The sequence below is a fragment of the Zootoca vivipara genome, chromosome 1 (assembly GCF_963506605.1).
Source record: "Zootoca vivipara chromosome 1, rZooViv1.1, whole genome shotgun sequence".
Classification (NCBI taxonomy): domain Eukaryota; kingdom Metazoa; phylum Chordata; class Lepidosauria; order Squamata; family Lacertidae; genus Zootoca; species Zootoca vivipara.
Window position 1 is genome coordinate 98245824 of NC_083276.1, and position 19893 is coordinate 98265716.

A 19893-nucleotide genomic window follows, 5' to 3' on the forward strand; every position below is an offset into this window, starting at 1 on the left:
TTAAAAACCTCTGAAATGTGCCGTTCATTATTCAGAAGGGCGAGTAGGGAGACAGGATTCAGCTTCCTCCTGCAACTTTTTCACTTTTCTTCCATCCGACTAGTGAAATTTCAGCTTTTTTTAAAAAAAGGCTTTGTGTTTTCAGTTTGGTTACTTTGTCTTTGTCGTGGAGCAGAGCCACCATGTTTCTTTACCAACTTTGACTCTTCTTAAAAAGAAGTAGTAGAGTTTGACATTTTGTACAACTTTGTGTTGAGGGCAAAATATGACATAGAAATTGAAAGTTTGACATTTTGCTCCCCACGTTTAGTATTAATGGATCTTTGTTTCTTGACATTGCTCAAGAAATATGTTTTTGAAACTCCTCAACACGGTTGTTAGAGTGTTAGAGTTTCATTTGAGTAAATAGAAGTCAGCATTTTTGTGAAGTATGTAGGACTTCATTTTTTTTAAAAAACATAGGCAAAATGACTTTTTAACCAAATGAAATATATTATTCTATTAAAAATAGTTTTAACCAATACTCAAAAAGGGTTGTGATATGTATAACATCGTTCAAGCACAACTGCACTAGTATTACATGAATCAAGTTCTTTTTAATAAAGGCCTCAACATGGCAAAGTTTAGAAATAGGTAGTATGCATGCACATAATACAACAAAATCTTTTTATAAAACAGCTGTATTTTTTTTGCAATGTTCGTACAAAGGGAAAAAAGAGCCACCACAAACATATTTAATCTGTTAGATTAATATCTCATGACAGCTAAAAATCAGTAATGTGTAGCAGAAGAACAAAAGCCCCCACCCCCATTCTTTGTGTACAGGTGTGTGAAATCTTTTTTGTGCCTTTAAAGTTATGTATAAAATATTTCAAGGATTGTTTTTTTCCCTTAACAACCTAGAGAAATTGCAATACGTATTTCTGTCACAATTGAAAAAAGGCAAATTGTATTGATTTTTCTTTTTTCTTTTTATTCTTCATAACAACATAAAATAAGCTAATACCGTACCAGAGAAAGTGCTGGAAACTCTTTACATTGAACGCTCTCCACCCACTATTGAGAATGTGATTTTGAGGTTTGTTGAAGAAATTTTAAAAATAATCCACAGTAGCTTTTAAACAGATAACAAAATGATGAAGACTGGGTTAATTTAATATTTTTAGGCAAGTATGGGTTTTCCCCACTCTTCCCTTTAAGAATTCTTTTATTGATGTGTGTGCTTATGGCTTTTTGCTCTCCTTACACCATGGGGGAATTCATCATATACAAATAATGCATATGGCTGAGTAAATAAATATATAATATGTGTGTAGGCGATGCCCTCTTGTGCTCCAGGTAAGCTACTGTATACAGGACTGCAGAATAGGCCTTATAGCACACATCAATTAAGGTCTTTCCACTTGCAAGTCGTATATCACTAAGTTCTATACGGTTTTACTAAATACGAAGGTTTTTTACATGGTATATATGTTTAGTATAGCTTGGACGACCACTGAATCTCCAAAAACGGAAAAATCTGTGTTCATGCAGACCATTAGATGTTCTCTATAGTACTCATAACTTCTCGGCAACCTAAAGCTAACTGTAAAAGGAAGTTATGTTTTATTTGTGAAATTAGGTTTCCTAAAATTTAAACATTCTGAAGTGGATTTTTAATGGGCATAAAGAGAGTAGACCATCCATACTTCCACCATTTAAAAGATAAACAAATTCACACACTGTACTACAGCCTTCAGACCATATAATGGAAAAGTGCAGATATCATCTTCATCAATTGATTAAGTAAAACCAAAGGAAAAGGTTCATACAAAATAGATTGCTCATATTCACACTACAAAGGATTTTTTTAAATTTGTAACAAATTCAATGTGTGTTATATCAGCAGCATTGTTGTAAATTTTACTGTAGTGCAGATTCCCCCCCCCCATAAAAATACCATACAAATGGTCAGTCAAGTCATCAGCAAAAGAAAAACCCAGAAAACCACCAACCAAACAGAAAAAGAATAATCCAGAGGTAATGCTGATGCTAAAACAATTATAATACTGTTGGTACATAGAAAAGTAATCATTATATTTTATACATTTATACAGTATACAAAAGGTTACAATGGATTATGCCACAGTCTCCCTTATGCCAATTTCTATTTTCTTTGGAAGGAGTTCTTTCCGCTCATCAACACTGGCTAAGGAGTTTCGACAATTTTGCCCATCCATATACAACTTTGCATACACTGGATTGGAGTAGTTTGTTGGCTGAAAAGAGATAAATATGTGATATTTAGAATAGCTCAAGCACAAAAATCAAGAAACCTCTCGTTTTAATACATCATACAACATGCACACATAGGAACAAATCGGGACATGATTATTCATTGCCTTGGCTCACGCAAATCACAAAGAGTTGTTAAATATCTAATGGGACATGCTTTTAATATAACTGATGACATGCAACATGAAGGGAAACTGTTTTTTTTTTCAGGGGGTACTCAAGAGTACACAGTACTGGCTCCTCTTTTTGTTAAAAAGTGTGGCACTTACTGTAACAACATCATGGCGAGTACCGACACCTATTTTTCAAGGGGAAAAACACTGAGGGGAAATCAAGTTTATTGGAAATATGGGTGGGGAACATATGAAAACTATGCCAATTCATTTCTCAGTTTCTTATATTTTCATATGATCCTGTTATGGAGAATATGAATGGCAGTTACCCTTGGAATGACCACAACTCTCAAGGGATACTGCTGTGGAAATGCTTACAAACTCCATAGCATGTTAGGATACCTTCTCTTCAGCCCAGCTGCCACTGCAGTATTCCGATTTAAAAGTTAGTAATGGACAGAGTGCTTTAGTGACAATAATGGGTGCCTCTCCAGCCTGGATGTTGATCTGAGTCAATGAATAGTGTTTTAAAAGCCTGCCTTCTTACTATGTACAGACACATATATTCACATGTGTGCAGTCCATTTGGATACATGTTCCACAGGCACATGAAGTGACTCTCAAGCTAAGTTCTCCACTTGTATGAGGATAGTTGATGGAGATAGTCATATGCACATGTTTCAAAGGGCAACTAGATCAGACTTAAATAAACTGTTCCCCTAAGTTCTAAATATCCTATTCATACAGTTCAATATTTCACTTGGTAATTATACTGAATATAAAAGCTACCAGATCATCAAGACCACCTTGACATTGAGTCCATAGACAATTATTGGACAGATCTATTCATTAGACTTCGTTATGGTTTAATTATGAGCATTTTTTCAAGATGGTTGTCCATAGATGCTTCCCCCCCCTATAGTAATGTATTTACAGCTTCTGTATCATTTTATTTACAAAATCAGAATATGCTTGAAGCATGAATGAAAATATTAGATAATTATCACCATTGTGATATGGTTAAAGGAAAGTTCTGGATTATTAAGGCAGCAACCTTATGCATACCTAATTTATACTAAACTTAGTAGAATTATTGTTGTGTAAACACACATAGCATTGGGCTGAATGTTGTGTGATATAACCATAGTCTATGAAATTGGCTTGAGCTCCATTTTTCATGGCCAGATAAGCTCACAATTAAGCCCCTATAAAGGCCCAGTGAATGGGTCTGTCCAGTCTGTTTGTCTCATGCTGTATATTGTAAAATAAAATAAAATAAAATAATAATAATAATAATAATAATTTCCAACTCTCCAACGTCCTATGAACATTTTGGTGCAATACATGCAAAATGATATCCAGTTGCAGAAACCACATTACAAATGAGTGTAAATGATTTCATATAAATACATGCATCCTTGCATATGAATATGATCATTAATAATAATGTCACTGATGTTTAAGAAAGTTTAAAGCTTTTTGATTCATTACTCAAAAATTATGGGTTGGAGTCAGTCTTGACTTGTGGACATAAAGACTTGTTCTGTCCACGGAAACCTTGTGATCTATGAGGAAGAGTGGCAGGGGGAGGTTAATTTTTTTCAATTTCCCTCTCACTTTGCTGCCAGCAGTGTCACCCCTCCCCCACTGTTCTGGAGGGTCCCTAACCCTCGGGAAGAGTGTGGGAGAGAATTAGCAAAATTCACCTTCCCTCTTCTACTTAACTGGAGCATACCCTGAGTGGAATGCCACTTGGAATATTTTCACCGGCAGGGAGCAAAGTCTGGATCCAGTCCAGCAGATGAAATTTAGAGAATGTTGGGAACATTCATGTCCAACTACTTACTAATAATTTTTATGCCTTTTAAGTTTACCACTAACTTTATTTCGATTCTGTGCCTTGTGCCCATAAATGTGTTCCACTGCCCTAAAATCTTTTACACAATCCAGGACACAATCAGGTACAGAGAACACATCTAATTGGGCATACCATTTTGCTTATTAAGACACAATTAAATATTGTGCAATGTTACTGTCACATTATTTTGAGCAGCAAATAATACTCCAGATAAACCAATTGTCTGATGCAGGGTATTAATATAAAGTGGCCAGTTGATCCTAATGTTAATGAAAAATTGACTACATTTATTTATTTGCCAGAGAAATAATTTTGTCATAAATTTGTGCATTTTTTGCTCCTGTCAGTTTCTTTTAGTGTGATATGGTTATGCTTGCTTACTATCTGCCTGTTGGTTATGCTTGCTTACTATCTGCCTGAAGTTTCTCTTAGAATTAGTAGCAAAAAGGTGCAAACGCTGGTTTCTGTGAAAACAGATGCCAAAGCATCACCTTCGACACTACTGTCTAAATATGACAGAATATTTGAAATTATTTCTTAGCTGGACCTGGCTGCACCATAATGGGGTAGAGCTAACCGATTTGAAGTTTCAAAGATGGCACTGACAACAACGTAGTGTCCAGTTCCTTTTGAGGATTATAACTCTTCTTCAGAGGTGGCCACCACATCATCTGTGGAAGACAGTTTTGGACAATTTCTCTTTGAAAGACCTGAAGAAGTATTATAATACTCAAAGGTCATTGGGTAATAATTTGCTGATGCTCATCTTTGGTTATGCTTTCATTTGGTTACTTACTGTTTTGGGTACCTTTCCTTCTTTTCTTTGTTTTACTGTGATGGGAGCCATGTCTGTTTTAATTTTTCTGAAGAAGCAAACAATCCATATGCTGCTCTGATGCTACATAGCAAAACATGACTTATCTATGAATAAGTTTCCTTCTTATTATTGCTTTATTTCCAGGGCCAAACTAGATGTGACATGAAGCTGTGTCAATACAATTAATGTGCATGTATCTAAATAGCAGAATTGTGAGGGTGGGGAGCAGAATTTAAATTCTTTATCTGCCTGCCACAAAATCACCTCTTCGAAGCTGCTACTTGTGTTTCTAAGGAAGCTCCCATTTGCAGCTGTATATATATTTGTATATATATTTGCAGCCCACAGTTACCCCAGGCTTCCCTGCAGCTGTTATTCACATAATAAATGTGCACATTAATTGCATTTTCACTTTTAACATCAGGTCTAGATTCATTGATACTGTTTCATGTTATATTGTATGGCTATTTTAAATTAATACACCATTCATTAAATACTTGTTTGCATATTAGTGCTACCTTTATCAGTTGTAAACTCATACAAATCATTTCTAACTCTTGAGTAGGGGGCTATGGTAGAATGAGCATGGAAAATGAATGGCAGTTTCTCACCCCTGCTGTTAAAGGTCCTTTCAGGTCAGAGTTTAAGTAGATTGGCGGTGCTGTGTGGGGAAGCTTGAAGACTGTGGACCCTCCCCCTATATACCTGGCCTGCATTTAAATACAGCAATTTTTTCCATTTAGTTCTTGTTTTTAAAATATTGCATTTTCCTTCTACACTTTGAAATAGTATTGAACAAGTAATGAGTAAAACCACATACTTGAACTTTATCTTTTTCCCAAATATATTTTTAATGCATACAAATTAAAAAAAAATACTTTCATTAGTACAGGAAGCATTTCTGTTCTAGAGTAATCTTCAATTTGTCAAATGGCCTAGGGGCTAGCCCTAATTTATTGTTTATACATGTGATTAATTGATTAGGACACACTTGGCCATTCCTAAAAACTATTCATAATCCAGCTATTCCTCTGTCATAGAGAACTTTATACAATACATCATAGTATTGAAATAATTCTTCAAGGTCTTGTACAGATGATGGTAATTTGGAACAACAGGAGTGTTTCCTTTTAAGTGCTGGGGAGATTCTTTGAAAACTTAGCAAAACTGCTTTGCTAGTGTTAGGTATGCAACTGAGGGGGGGGAGAGACCTGTTCATTTGGCACGTAACAAAGAGAATGGTCAGAATTGTTATGTGCCTCAAAATACTTCACATGTACAAGCTGAAAGAAGCCTCTACCAGTACCATTAGGTCGCCCCATGTTAAGAAAGGATATTACAGATTTGGAAAAGGTACAGGAAAGTAAAGTGAAAACAGTTAAGGGTTATTGCACTTTCCATACAAAGAATCACTTCAGTATATACTGGTAGGTCTTTTTAGTCTAGAAAGAAACAATTAAGGATTGATGAAGTTGCATGTATAGAAATCCCTTTCGCATAATGCCAGAACATTTGAAAAAACAACAGTCATTGACACTGAGATGTGCAGATGGCTGCTATGTCTGATGAATTTCAAAAGAATAAGATCTATTTTCCATGAATGGATCAATTACTGCCAGCATTAAATAAATTGAACCTCTAGGTCTCTGAGGAACAGATTTTGACACCTTCATTCCATATGTGATTTTTCTAGATACACTGCTAGAAACAGAACACTGGGCTAGATAAACCATTAACTCTGACCCATCCAGGCAGTGATAATCATTAAAATAACTTAAATCCCTATAATGTTCCAGGCAGTTCTTAAGTTTTTACACTGTTTGCTCACTATCTTGCTATCATTCCAGCATCACCATTGAACAATTTGGCAATGGTACAATCATCATTATGTAAAATAAGTCATTGAGCAGTCTCAAGCATGAGATATTTTGCAGCAGCGGGAAAGAGTGTGTTTTCCCATCACAGGTCTTCAAAATTAATTAGGTAAAAACATATGGTTAGTGAAGATTTCAAATACCTGGTGGGGATAAGAAAGCATTACGGTTCTTCAATTGAAAACAATCAATATTTATTAGGAACAACTCACAATTGTTACAATGTATAATACTGAGCTGGTTTCACACATGAATGTTTGCATTTGTGACTTATAGATTAAGCATTCTAGAAATAATGAGTTGGATTCAAATGAGTCTTTCCATTTCAGAAGAGGCCCTGATCAGTAAGGTGGTGGAGGCTGGTCCACAGCCCTTCCACTGAAAATGTCACGTAATTAAAAATCCCTTCTCAAAATCTCGAAGCCACACATTATGTCCATATTATTTCTACCTTTCTACCCTACGTTTGTCAGTGGACTTCTGAAATGAAACGTTAGGGCACCGTGCCTGTCTGGACATGACTCCACATACTTCACCAAATCTGGAAGATATTCTCCTAAACCTCAGACATAGCATAGGTTAATTCTGATTAGTGTGGTGTAATGAGCTTTTGCACATGAGCAGAGATTATTACGGTACTTCACATTTTCAGGACTAATCCATGCATTGCAAATATGTTATGGCTCAACTGTCCTGTCCCCCATCCCCCGACAGTTGGAATACTTTTGGGGTTTTTTTGTTTTAATTTAGAGAAACATATTTTGGATAATGAATAGTTAAATTGATTTTGGAGAGAGGAAACCTGTGTAAGTTTTTATGTGTTTGTTTACTGGCAATGGATGTATAGGTGTAAACAATACATAAATTCAAAAACTTAAGTCATGTGGTATGGCTGAATTTCTAAGAGGTGTGGCGTCAATCTTGTCTGAAAATGCTACTTAGACCCTCTTACAAGGAAACACTTTCCCTGTCCAAAGATGTGCAGAGAAAAAGTGTCAGTGTCACTCTGTACACATATAATGGCAAGCTGCTTAAATAAGTGCTGTCAAAATCCTATCGTGATGAAAGAGCAGGTTAAAAAATTCAGCCCTACCAAGTCAAAAAGCTACCAGCCACCACTGAATAAGCAGAGGCATTTTCACCCATTTTCTCCCCCCCCTCCTCCAAAGAGCTTTGGAACACAATAGTGTGGGAAGTACTTAGGAGGGCTGTAGGGGAGAAGAGATATTCGTAAAAATTGACCCCCTCCTTGTCTATTAGCTGGAGCTTCTTTTTGCAAATGGAAGAAGACCTTTGGATCCTACCCAACAATAATATTTTACTATTATTTAAAACATAATTATTTGAATTAGGAAACAAATACTTGATTTTACCTTTTCTGGATTTAATGTAAAATCTGAAAGACTTCTTTCGTTGTGATTATGGCCCACCTCATACATATTATATGATGGATTTCCAATCTCTACATTGATTCCTCCATTTATAATTGGTTGTCGTCGGATTGTTTTTGCCCTAAAATATATCACAAGGGAAAGAGTGAATAAATTAATCTCTATATTGGTTGTGTGTGTGTGTGTGTGTGTGTGCATATATATAATATAAATTGACAATATGTGAAAAGAAGACGTGATTTTTTTGGGGGGGGGGGAGAGATATTGCCTTGCCAGCTTAATTTTCAATGTTTCCAAGGGGAGTGGGAAGCTTTTCCTCTGCACACACCCCCTGCACTCAACTATCCCTTGACAGTTCTGTGCTTAGTTTCTTACTGTTCTCTTACTAAACTCTCTCCTTGAAAAACATATTAATTCCTATGACTTTCAGTTTACCTCATATGTTGCCCCTGTTACCTCTATATATACCCCACAGCTTTCCAGTCTCGCTGTCTGCCAATTGCTCTAATTGATTCTGGGAAGGGAGTTATTGTTTTGTTTTGTTATTACTATTTATGTTGTGTTCTCATTTTGTATTTTTTGTGTGAATCGCCCAGTGATCTTTGGATGAAGGGTGGAATACAAATACTACTACTACTACTACTACTACTACTACTCCACTAGGTTGTCTAATTGCAATATCAAGGTCAGCAAGTCCAAGCCAGAACTATTTCTCTTTCCTCCCAAGCCTTCCTTTCTTTAGTCTATGTCTGGTCTCCTTGGTAAACAGCTTTCATGTCTCTCTTTGTACGCTATATCTAAATATTTGCCAAAGTTATGTCACTTCTTCCTGCACAACAGTGCTTTCAATTTCTCTTTGTTTCCTTTGATAAACTCTGTTTTGTAAATGGGTTATCTTCCACGTTGCACAAGCGTTTCTCTGCCCTTCTTTCATACCTAAGTCCACCACTACCAAAAAGGCCCTCTGCCACATTCAGATGGTATGACAATTAATTATCTGAACCCGGCAGAGGGCCTTTCAGTAGTTGTGCCCACTCAGTGGAATGCCCTCCCACCAGATGTTAAGGATATGAGTAATTATATAACATTTAAGAAACATCTGAAGGCAGCCCTGTATAGGGAAACTTTTTAAGGTTTTATATTTTACTGTTTTTTATATATGTTGGAAGCTGCCCAGAGTGGCTAGGGCAATATAAATATAAATTAAATATAAATATAAATTTGTACCCAACCCATCTGGCTGGGTACAAATAAATTGTTGTTGTTGTTAGTAGCAGTAGTAGTATATCCCCCCACTTCACAAGCTGTCCCTTTGTGTACCCAGCCTAAATATCTTGTCCTTACCTATCGTATCTGTTGGTCTTGATTTGTTGATGCCCATGCTGTCCGCTCCACTAGCTCTCTCTTACTGCCTTAAACAGTCACACCCATTCTCCCTTCTTTTTGCTTTGTTTAACTTTTGCCATGAACATGTAGCTGGTGTCATTTTGTTCCTTTCCTTCAAGGCCCATCTGAAAATGCACCTTTTCTATGTGGCCTTTGACTCATCTTCTTAATCCCAGTTCCCAACTATGATCAAGCTTTAAGTAAGTGAACCACATTTGCTCAAATTCATCAAGCCCTACCATTGACTCTCCCACCTCTGTTCCTGTTATATTCCCCATTGGCTATTTCATATTGCAAATTATTTGTATCTGCACATGGTGCCATGCAGAGATAGGATTGGACTGAAATTACACAACCATCATCACCATCCAAGGTTGGTAGTCCTTAGAACCTATCCAGTAAATTGTTGCTTCTTCCATCAATGGAAATTTCTTACCTTCGCTTTCTTTTACAAAGTAGCAAACCTATTACCAATGTAGTAACCAAGGTCACCAAGAGGACGAGTGGAACAATGATTGCAATGCTTCCTGCAACAAATAAGAGAAACAGGTTTGACTATTTGAAAATTTAACACTTGGCAAGGAAACTTTGATAATACCTCAGTAAGCAGAGTGACATGAAACTTTGATTGTACTGTAGATCAGGTTTTAACAAATAGATAAGGTAAGGTAGGAATGGAATACTGGAAGCTGTTTAATGGTTTTTGTGTCACCTGAAACCTGAGTTGTAGTTTTGTTCCTCCCAAAAAGCTGTGAGCCAAGAATAAACCTTGGTTACAGCTCGTGGGTTTGTTTGGAGATGATACTAAGCAGGAGCATATCTTAGCTCCCAGCAGTGTGGAAGCAGCCTGAACAGGGGAAAGCATTATGTTCACCTTTTAAACTATAGTTCAGTTTAATTGCGTTTCAAACTGATGTCCGAACCAGGTCACTGACTGACCTAAACAGTCATTCCATGAGTTGTTCATTATATTCCAATGTTCTGATTCTAAAATATTCTACTGAGAAGTCTCTTTCTCTATATGACAAGATGGAAAATGTAGATTTCTTCTACTATTAAGTTCCAGCAGTTGGCCTGCCTGTCATTCCTAAAGTCCTTTCTCAAAGCTGACATTTTACTTAAGCCATTTGTTGAACTATTTAATTTCTCTTTATTAGCCATTTCACTGCCACCTGACAGTCATACTCCAGTCCCTATTTGTGTGTCAATCTGTCACCAGTCTCCTAGATACCGGTAGCTCAGTTGGTTAGAGTGTGGTGCTAATGATGCCAAGGTTGCAGGTCTGATTACCATGTGAGGCAGAACCATATTCCTGCATTGCAGGGGGCTGGACTCTCCCAACTCTACAATTCTATTATTCTATCCCAGTTTCAGTTTGTTAAAGTAGATTACAAGCCTTCTGGATAGTGTTCATGACACCATACCATATGGTTAAAGTTTGTAACCAAATACTAGTCTGCCAAGCACAGGACATGCCAAACATGTTTATTTGCTTAAACATTACATTTGACTTTTCAAATGTAAGTATGACCTATGGATCATACTTAACTTTTTCTTAACTACTTATTAACCACCGACTTGTCTAAATAGGTCTCTAACCCAGTTAGAGAGTATACAAATGCAAATACATGTTTCTGCATATGTATATCTTACTTGTTGAGCACAAACAGGTCCTGCCTGGTTATCCTCTTGGACACAATAGCCCAGATTGTGTGCAAGAAGCACTTAATTCTTTTTAAAAGTGAATTTCCTTATAGTTAAATAACTACCTTTGATTTGGTGCACTTTATTTTCTGTCAAGTGCTTTTTCAAAACCTAGTTTTCCATTAATTTTGATTTATTCTGCAATTCTCCTAACTGAAACCAAACTTTATTCATCACTTGTTAACTTTCCTCCTATTGTCTTCTTATGGCCATACTAGATGTCATGCTTTTTAGTTCACAAATTACCTGCCATTGTGGGGACCTTGATTCAGATTGTGATTCAGGCATGGAGGGGTAGCAGAGCTTTAACCTTTACCCTTATTTGATCCTGATTGAGATCTGTACCCCTCCCCTAATCCTGCAAATGTCATGGCAAGGGAGAAGAATCTCCCAGTTGATTAAATGGTCCAATGTAAATTGCAGCTGCAGGGCCATAGCTGTCAAGTTTTCCCTTTTCTCACGAAGAAGCCTATTCAGCATAAGGGAATTTCCCTTAAAAAAGGGAGAACTTGACAGCTATGTGCAGGGCCCCCAATCCATATGAAGTCTGCGTCGGTGTAAACAATTAACCTCCCCCTTTCCAGTGTCCTGTTCCAAATTGTGAGCTTCCATGCTGTCAATTTGTAAAAGAAAATGTTTGCAAAGGCAAACTACATAATAAACATTTCACATAGGCTCTAAGAGTTGCCCCATACTTTTCATACTAGAGTGACCCACATGTCCACAGGAATGGTCAATTATCATCATCATTTTATTTGTATGCTGCCTTTTGAAAGTTAAAACCATGCTCAAGGCGGCTTACAACATGAGAATATTTACATTACAAACACAACAAAAGTAGTCATAAACAAGAAAGAAAATATCAAAAAAAACACAACCAAATTGAACAATTTCCACTTAAATCATAAGATGTAAAAATAAAGATACAATAAATTAATGTCAATAATAGTAGCAAAATGCCAATTCCAATAACTTCCAGTGCTATCAAAATATGCTTTGTTCCTTAAATAATGGCTTAAATTATATTAGCATTGTTATTCAAAAAAACTTACTTGTACTGATATTGTCAGATTTGCTGCTTTTGGGAGCTGGCCTCTCACACTGTGTACCAGACCAGTTGGTGGAGCATCTAAAACAACCCAATTAATATAATAAAATCAACTCACACCTACAAATTATACAAAAATATATTAAACAGACATAACCCACCTTAATGAGCAAAAAATCATGATCTAGAGTAAACACCAATAAGGTGTAATGATGCTAACCATTTTCATTTCTTCAGTATCAAAAATTTATAAAATAGTTATGTGGTAATACAACAATGCCAGTTTGTACTGTTAACATTGGGTATCAAAACCTGCAATGAAAGCCACAAATAATAACTAAATATAAAGTCTCTTGTTAGAAGAGACTGATGACATTAAACATTCACAAACTGGGAAGTTTCATTTTTTACTTTCAAAACTGTTTTCATTTTACTATTCTCTCCTGTGTCTTTTGCAAAATGTCTTAACCTAAAATGTATTGACTTTAGACTAATAGAAGCGCCAAAATAGGAATCCTAGACATATAAATAGCTATTATTTCTGTTCCTGTACAATAATTGTGCTTTTTATGAACAGGCCACAAGCAGAAATGAAAAGCTATTAAAAATGGAATATTCTGAAATGAGTTACTTGTTATCCATTAAGCTTGGGTGAGACCTGAGCTGCATTATTTTAATTGGCTGATTTTCATGGGTAGTCAACCTGGTGCCCCCTCCAGCTGTTTTTGGGCTACAGCTATCAACCTTTGGACATAATGGCAGGGGTTGCTGAGCTTTGGAGTCCAACAACATATGGAAGACACCATGTTTGATACTCCTGCATTAATTGATTTGGGGTGGGGGTGGAATGGATTCCAGAGAAGCAATGCCAAATGAGATAACAGAGTGAAAACTAATTCTACCTCAGAGATGTCTGGCAATGGGGGGGGGGAGCATCTAGGAAGATGCCTGAAGGGGACTGACATAGAGATATACCTTGTTTCTGATCATGTGGGCACATATACATTGTCTGCTTTATATCATGCCAGATATAAATTTTATGAGACAATGCTCAGGAGCAAACTAGTTAATTATTCTTGTCAATTGATTGAAAGGAGTAAAAAAGAAGGCAATACTGTAACAAAGCCTTAAACTTTTCTACATCTCATGGATGGAAGACAGGTATTCTATCTGCCAGTACTTGAGCCCCCTTTTCATCATAAAGGCAAGAGTAAAGCAGGACATTTTAATGTTCCTCTTCTTAAGATGAGAAAAAATGATTAGCATGTTGTATGGTGTAATTTTTCTTATCCAAAGAAAAGTATACGCCTAGCTTTTGTTTTAGTAAAATCTGCCTACAGACTGATATACTGTGTGTGTGTGTGTGTGTGTGTCTATACACACACACACACACACACACACACACACACACACACACACACACACACACACAAACACTTCCTCAGGCAAGGAGGTTCATTAACGCTGAAATAGAATTTGTAGTGATGCAGTGTTCAAGTCGATTAGCCTGATCTTTGCACACTGTGAACTACACACACTTGATCAATTCAGCATAAAAAGTATTAAAAGCAACTCTATTTTCATACTTGCATGAAAGTTACCTTTCATCAAAGAAATCTTCAAAGTTAAATTTAAGCTAATAGTACAAGTGTTTGCTATCATCTGTCATAATATTTGCTGCCATCTGTCCTGTATACCTTTGCACTGTTGTATCTCCATCCCAAACATGTTAACCATTGGAAAAAACTTGCCTTAGTATCACATCTGGTTCTATCCTATATAGAGAAATGCAATTAATCTATGGTTTCTAAGAATATTGCTAATAGCAGCAGACTGTTGGAAAAGAGACTGCGTGGAATGGGATGTGTATGCAGGTTCTGGCTTTGCCTGCAGTCACCGTGCAACCCCAGGAAGGTTCTGCATGACTGAAAGGATGGTGCAATCTGTTATATGGCTGCACTGCATGTGTGTGTGCATGTGCATCTGGGGAGAGGGGGAGCACCACTATTCAATTTTTCAGGTCTATAAAGCAGGCCTAACTTACCTGCAAATGGGATCCTCTTTAACGAGGGTCCTGGTTCTGCACAGGCCCCTGAGAGAACCCCCGCCAGGTTGAAGGTGCTTGGCGTGGCCCAGGCCTTGTCTGTATAGCCCCACAATCACACCAGGCTGTCTGAGCCAATCAGTGCAGGTGGCATGATTGATGGAGGCTGAGGCACTTGCTTTGCGCTGCCAAACACCCGCCCTCCCATCCCTATTTGTAGGCGTTGCTACTTTGGCCTTGCTTCAGATATTGGTTGGTCGCCTGTTTTGGAACAGGCCGGGTAGGAATTTTTCCATATGGCAAATTGGCAGTGGCCACTTGGTTTTCACCTACCCCCTTAGCAATCGTCACAACTGTGTAAGGTTTGGCAGTTAGGCATTGGCTTAATGGTGTGTGGGAGGGGAGGTGTGGCCATCACCTGCCCCTCCATGAATAAGGGTATTCTGGTAAAGGAATCTGGGGGTCCTGGATCTCACCCGGTCCGCTTGGGGGGCTAGGGCCATGCCAGGACCACAGGAACCCCGGGGTGAGCTTTGGTTGATCTTCATCGATGTTGCTCCCTCGTTTGGTTTGCTGGGAGGGCAGGAGTCAGTGATAGTTTGTCAGTCCTAAGCCAATACCGCTCACTTTGCTGTAACCAAAAATGTTGTGGCCTAAATTTTGCCCAAAACTACATGTCAGTGTGAAGTTATTTACTTGGGGAGGGCCTTGGGAGCCTTGGGGCGCAATAGACCATCAGATAGAAACTATAGTTTTTGGAAGCATACTTGGTATAAGAGAGTTGAGAAGATAAAAAGATAAATATAGTAAAAGTTTGGATACATTCCAGTGAAGAAATATGAAAGTGTTTATATTCTATATTTCTGCAGTGAGTATCTGACCGTATTTCTGAAAATACAAATTTTTAAAATCCTTTACATATTTGTAGCTTGTATGGGACAGTTTACATGTTACTTATGCTTGATGGCAACAGATTCATTTCTACGTAGCAACACACATAAATAACTTGCTACTTTCTTTAAATTGTGCTGGCTATAAGTCATAATACCACAACTAATTTAGCACTGATGTATGTGATAAAGTGCTTCCAGATTTTAAGTTCTAAACTTATTTCTGGAATATCTGTACACTTAACTGAAAATTTACAAAGTTATATTTCTTGCTTTAAAAATCCATAAAGTACAGTGCAGCAAATATCACTTTGGTTTACAATAACATTTAGCTTTCACAGGTGATAAATAAAACACCATTTGTAATAGCATACGACATGTGCTGAGTCCACACCTGATGACAACACAAAACAGAAAAGCAGAAAATCATACTACCGTGTTTCTCCAAAAATAAGACACCATCTTATATTTATTTTTCCTCAAAAAACCCACTATGGCTTATTTTCAGGGGATGTCTTATTTTTTATTAAGTATGGTACAGTTTAACCTACAAGGTTAACCTGTATATCAGTATGGCTTATTTTGGGGGTATGGCTTATATTCCTTGAAAGCTATGGCTTATTTTATGACTACGTCTTATTTTCGGAGAAACAGGGTATGTAGCCTAAATTAATGTTGAAAAATAATAATTAAAGCCAGAGTAGCTATCTATTGTTATAACTAACAGACTGTGTTCCTGGTACTAGCAATACTCATTTCAACACCTTTGAATGATGTAGGCGCAAATACTCAAAAACGGGGGAAATGGCATATTATAGTATGGCGGCAGTAGAAGATATATGTCCATCTATCTGTGGATGTGCTGTAAATCACAGAACCTTAATTTGGAGAAAAATCTTTCATACGTCAAATCTTAGTACCTTAACTTCGAAAACAGTGAAATTGGGTAGCTGGTTATAAATTATTATTATATTATTATTATAAATGGTGAACACATTAGGCACAAATCTAGCTAAGACTAACATTTCTATCTCCTATAAATTACCATAGGATCTCTACCCATAACTATTCTTGAAAGTGCTTAATGGTAGCTGGATTGGTTGCGAGTTTGGTTCTGGGGCTAATACAAGGTGCTCATATTAGTGTTTAAAGCCCTAAACAAATTAAGCCCAAAATATCTGAAATACCAGATCGTTCCCTGCAGATGCTCTTGTAGCTTAAGATCAATAGAGGGGCCCTACTTTGTATTATTATTATTATTATTATTATTATTATTATTATTATTATTATTTCAACTTACAGTATATCCTTGCCTGAAGGAGTCCATCTAAACAAAACGAATTTTAACCCCATACAGTATACAATTGGTAGTTCCACTGCCCTCAGTAGTGTTTGCTTTTTGAAGGGTGCAGGTGAAGACATCATCTGTGGCAGTTGTGGCATTCCCTCCCTATGGAGGTGCATCTGGCTCCTTCATTTTATAAGGAGGAATTCATCTGCTCTTTCTTTAAGCACAATCATTTATTCTTGCTAGACAGTAAAGTCCCCTTTTTCTTCTCCTGCATGCTGTTCTGGGGGTTCTCTTGACCCTCCAGAATGGATCTGGCGGAGGTGTGGAGGTGCAGAGGGAGAACTCCTATTGCACTAGTGGGATCTCTTGCACTGGCTTCTCCTAGTGTGAAGGATTGGTTGGGCTAAAGATACCTTTGTATGCTGAAGACATTCTCTCTACTCTGGCCTTTGACCCTTCAGACATATATTTTAGGACCCACTGCCAAATATCCCTCTGCCTGTAATTATTTTTGAACTTTTTTAAATAAAAAAATATTGAATTATAAATTGCTGTAACCAATCCTGTAATGGTGAAGTGTGGATAAGATTAATAATTAATTGTGCTTTCCTCTTCTCAAAATCTGCATTAGTGGGTGAAATGTTGAGAACTTTGGGCATCAAGTAAAGCCCTTGCTTTACTTACTTATGAACAACAGTACCTGTTCTGACACAGCAATCTACACTTGCCCTATATCTTTCATTCCTTCTCCCCCTGACTTTTCCACTGTTCATGAAGACTTCATATATGTAATAAAAACTAAAATTCTCAAATAAAGTATATTAGAATTGTTGGTTGTGGTTTAGACCACTTTCTGTAAACAGAAGACTAGTTGCAGCAAAGGGTTCCTTGTAATGGTACTATCCTTGCCTTGTATTCCCCTCAGAATGTTACTTCCAACACTTTTCTGTGTCAAAAGGGAACCTTTTGAATCCAACCTATTATTTACATACTGCAATCACATGATTAGAGCATTTTATCCTTAGAATAATTTTCTGAAATATATTCATAGATTCACTTGAATCAGTGCTTACAGAAACAGAGTTTTGTGATTGGTGTTATCTGAAAAGATTCTGCAGAATTTATGCTGGAAAAAGGTGTGTGCCTATTCTAGACTAAAAATTGTACATTTTAAAGGACCTGATTTTGAAGGAAAAAATCAAAATATTTTTGATGATATTGTTTAATTTTAAAATGTTCTTATAAACTTGTTATAGTTCAGTACGCTGCAGAGTAGTATTTTTCAAAAGAAAATGGTTAAGAAATGGTTAAGAAAATGTTAGTGATTGTTGTTGTATTATACAGTTCTGTCACTTGACGGAGGTATAGATGAATGCATATGGATGTTTCATATCATTCATAAAATATCAATTGTTTGATGAGAACAATAGTTTTCTACAAGAGCCATATCCATTTTTAAGGGTAAATATTCAATCAATCCACATTGTAGGCTGAAGCACTGATGGCATTTTGCCATTCTGCAGTGTACTCACGGTAACTAAAGTGGCATTCGTAAAAGGAGTGTTTTGCATATATTTGTGATTCACTGATATCTGAGCTATCGAATGATTTAACGGGGCAGTCCTGTACATATCCACTGAACAACAGGTCCCAATGAGTTCAGTCTAAGATAATGCCTAAGATCAGTCTCTGTTTTTGATTACATTAGGTAACTAATGTGTCTTGGTTGGTCTTCAACCTTTCTTCACATTTGAGTAGAGTAGATTTATATCTTCAGGATGATATGGCTTAGGACAAATGAAATGAGCTGGTTAATGTAAAATAATGATGATGCTGCTTCAGGAAGCAATGGCAGTGTTTATAAGGGAGACAGAAAGAGTGGTCTATTTTGGATCTGTGTGCCTTGGATTTATTTGGGCAGCCACGTATGTTTAGATGAACCATATTAGAGAGCCTTTTTATTGCTTTTAGCTTCAAAGAGGAAGTATAACTCAATATTGCCTGTTTACATATCATTTTATAAAGAACAGATGATGAAAGACAACATTCTATGAGATTCAATAATAAACCTCTTATCTTAGGGCAGTACCTTTATTAGGCCAAAATGTTGCAAATACAGTGGTACCTCGGGTTACAGACGCTTCAGGTTACAGACTCCGCTAACCTAGAAATAGTACCTCGGGTTAAGAACTTTGATTCAGGATGAGAAGAGAAATTGTGCGGTGGTAGCAGCAGGAGTCCCCATTACTGGTAGCTAAAGTGGTACCTCAGGTTAAGAACAGTTTCAGGTTAAAAACGGACCTCCGGAATGAATTAAGTTCTTAACCTAATGTACCACTGTAGTGTGCAAGCTTATGAGTTTTCTGGAAATCTTCATCAAGCTAGAGTAACAAAGCAAGAGGGCTGGGGGATGGGTAAGTGCATGGTGATAAAGCCATGGATCTCAGACTGTGGTTTGGTAAGTCTTAAGACAGAATGTGAGAAGAGGCAGCAGACATTTCATTGAGGTTCTGTAGGTGCTCACACATGGTGATATTGTGGCTGGCCTAATAATGGTATAGCCTTAAGACGGATTTTTTAATTCAGCATTGCTACCTTCTTGTGTGACTTGAAAAATATCAAATTGAATCAGTGGAATCCTAAACTGGGATCTTATATAACTTTTGTAGTTCTATTCTTTGGCTGAATAGTCCTTCCATTTTCTAGGAAAGATGCCCAATTTGGTTCATGGTACTTTTTAAAATTATCTTATTAGACCTGCTGTCTTGGGGAGGGATCTATCAATCCATCTATAACACACACCCATGTATGTGAACTCCAGCTTTTAGGAATATATTCCTTGCTTAATATCCCTTAAAACATCCCAAACTCTGTCATGCTTATGCTTTGGGTCATGGCAAAATACTGGGAGCTACTGCAAATAAAATAGGGGTGAACAGTCTCGAGCTCAGGAAATGAAAGTAGCCCTCCATACCTTTCTGCCTGGCCACACCACCTCCTCAGGACCACCCCCTCACCCCAGTTCTGCTCCACATCATCCTTAAGTCCTTTTGGCTGTCTGGAATGCATCCTTGAATTAGAATAATGCTCCCTGCCTGGTAGGGCTGGGCGAAATATCAATATATTGTCCAAAACCAGTTTGAAGTCCATGTCATGATATTCTTTGATCTAGCAGTATATCATGATGTGTGCGCTATGCAAAG

General features: G+C 37.2%; 1 protein-coding gene across 1 annotated transcript in view; it reads right to left on the reverse strand.

The window, feature by feature from the left end:
* Nucleotides 1–1383: 1383 nt before the first annotated feature.
* LRP1B (LDL receptor related protein 1B) overlaps nt 1384–19893 on the reverse strand; it is a 748625-nt gene continuing 730115 nt past the window's right edge. The window contains exons 88-92 of the mRNA XM_060279545.1: nt 12470–12546; nt 10150–10240; nt 8310–8448; nt 5674–5772; nt 1384–2258 (exon numbers count right to left, since the gene is read on the reverse strand). Of these exons, the coding sequence (XP_060135528.1) occupies nt 2118–2258; nt 5674–5772; nt 8310–8448; nt 10150–10240; nt 12470–12546 (547 nt within the window). The 3' untranslated portion in view covers nt 1384–2117. The remainder of the gene's footprint in view (nt 2259–5673; nt 5773–8309; nt 8449–10149; nt 10241–12469; nt 12547–19893) is intronic.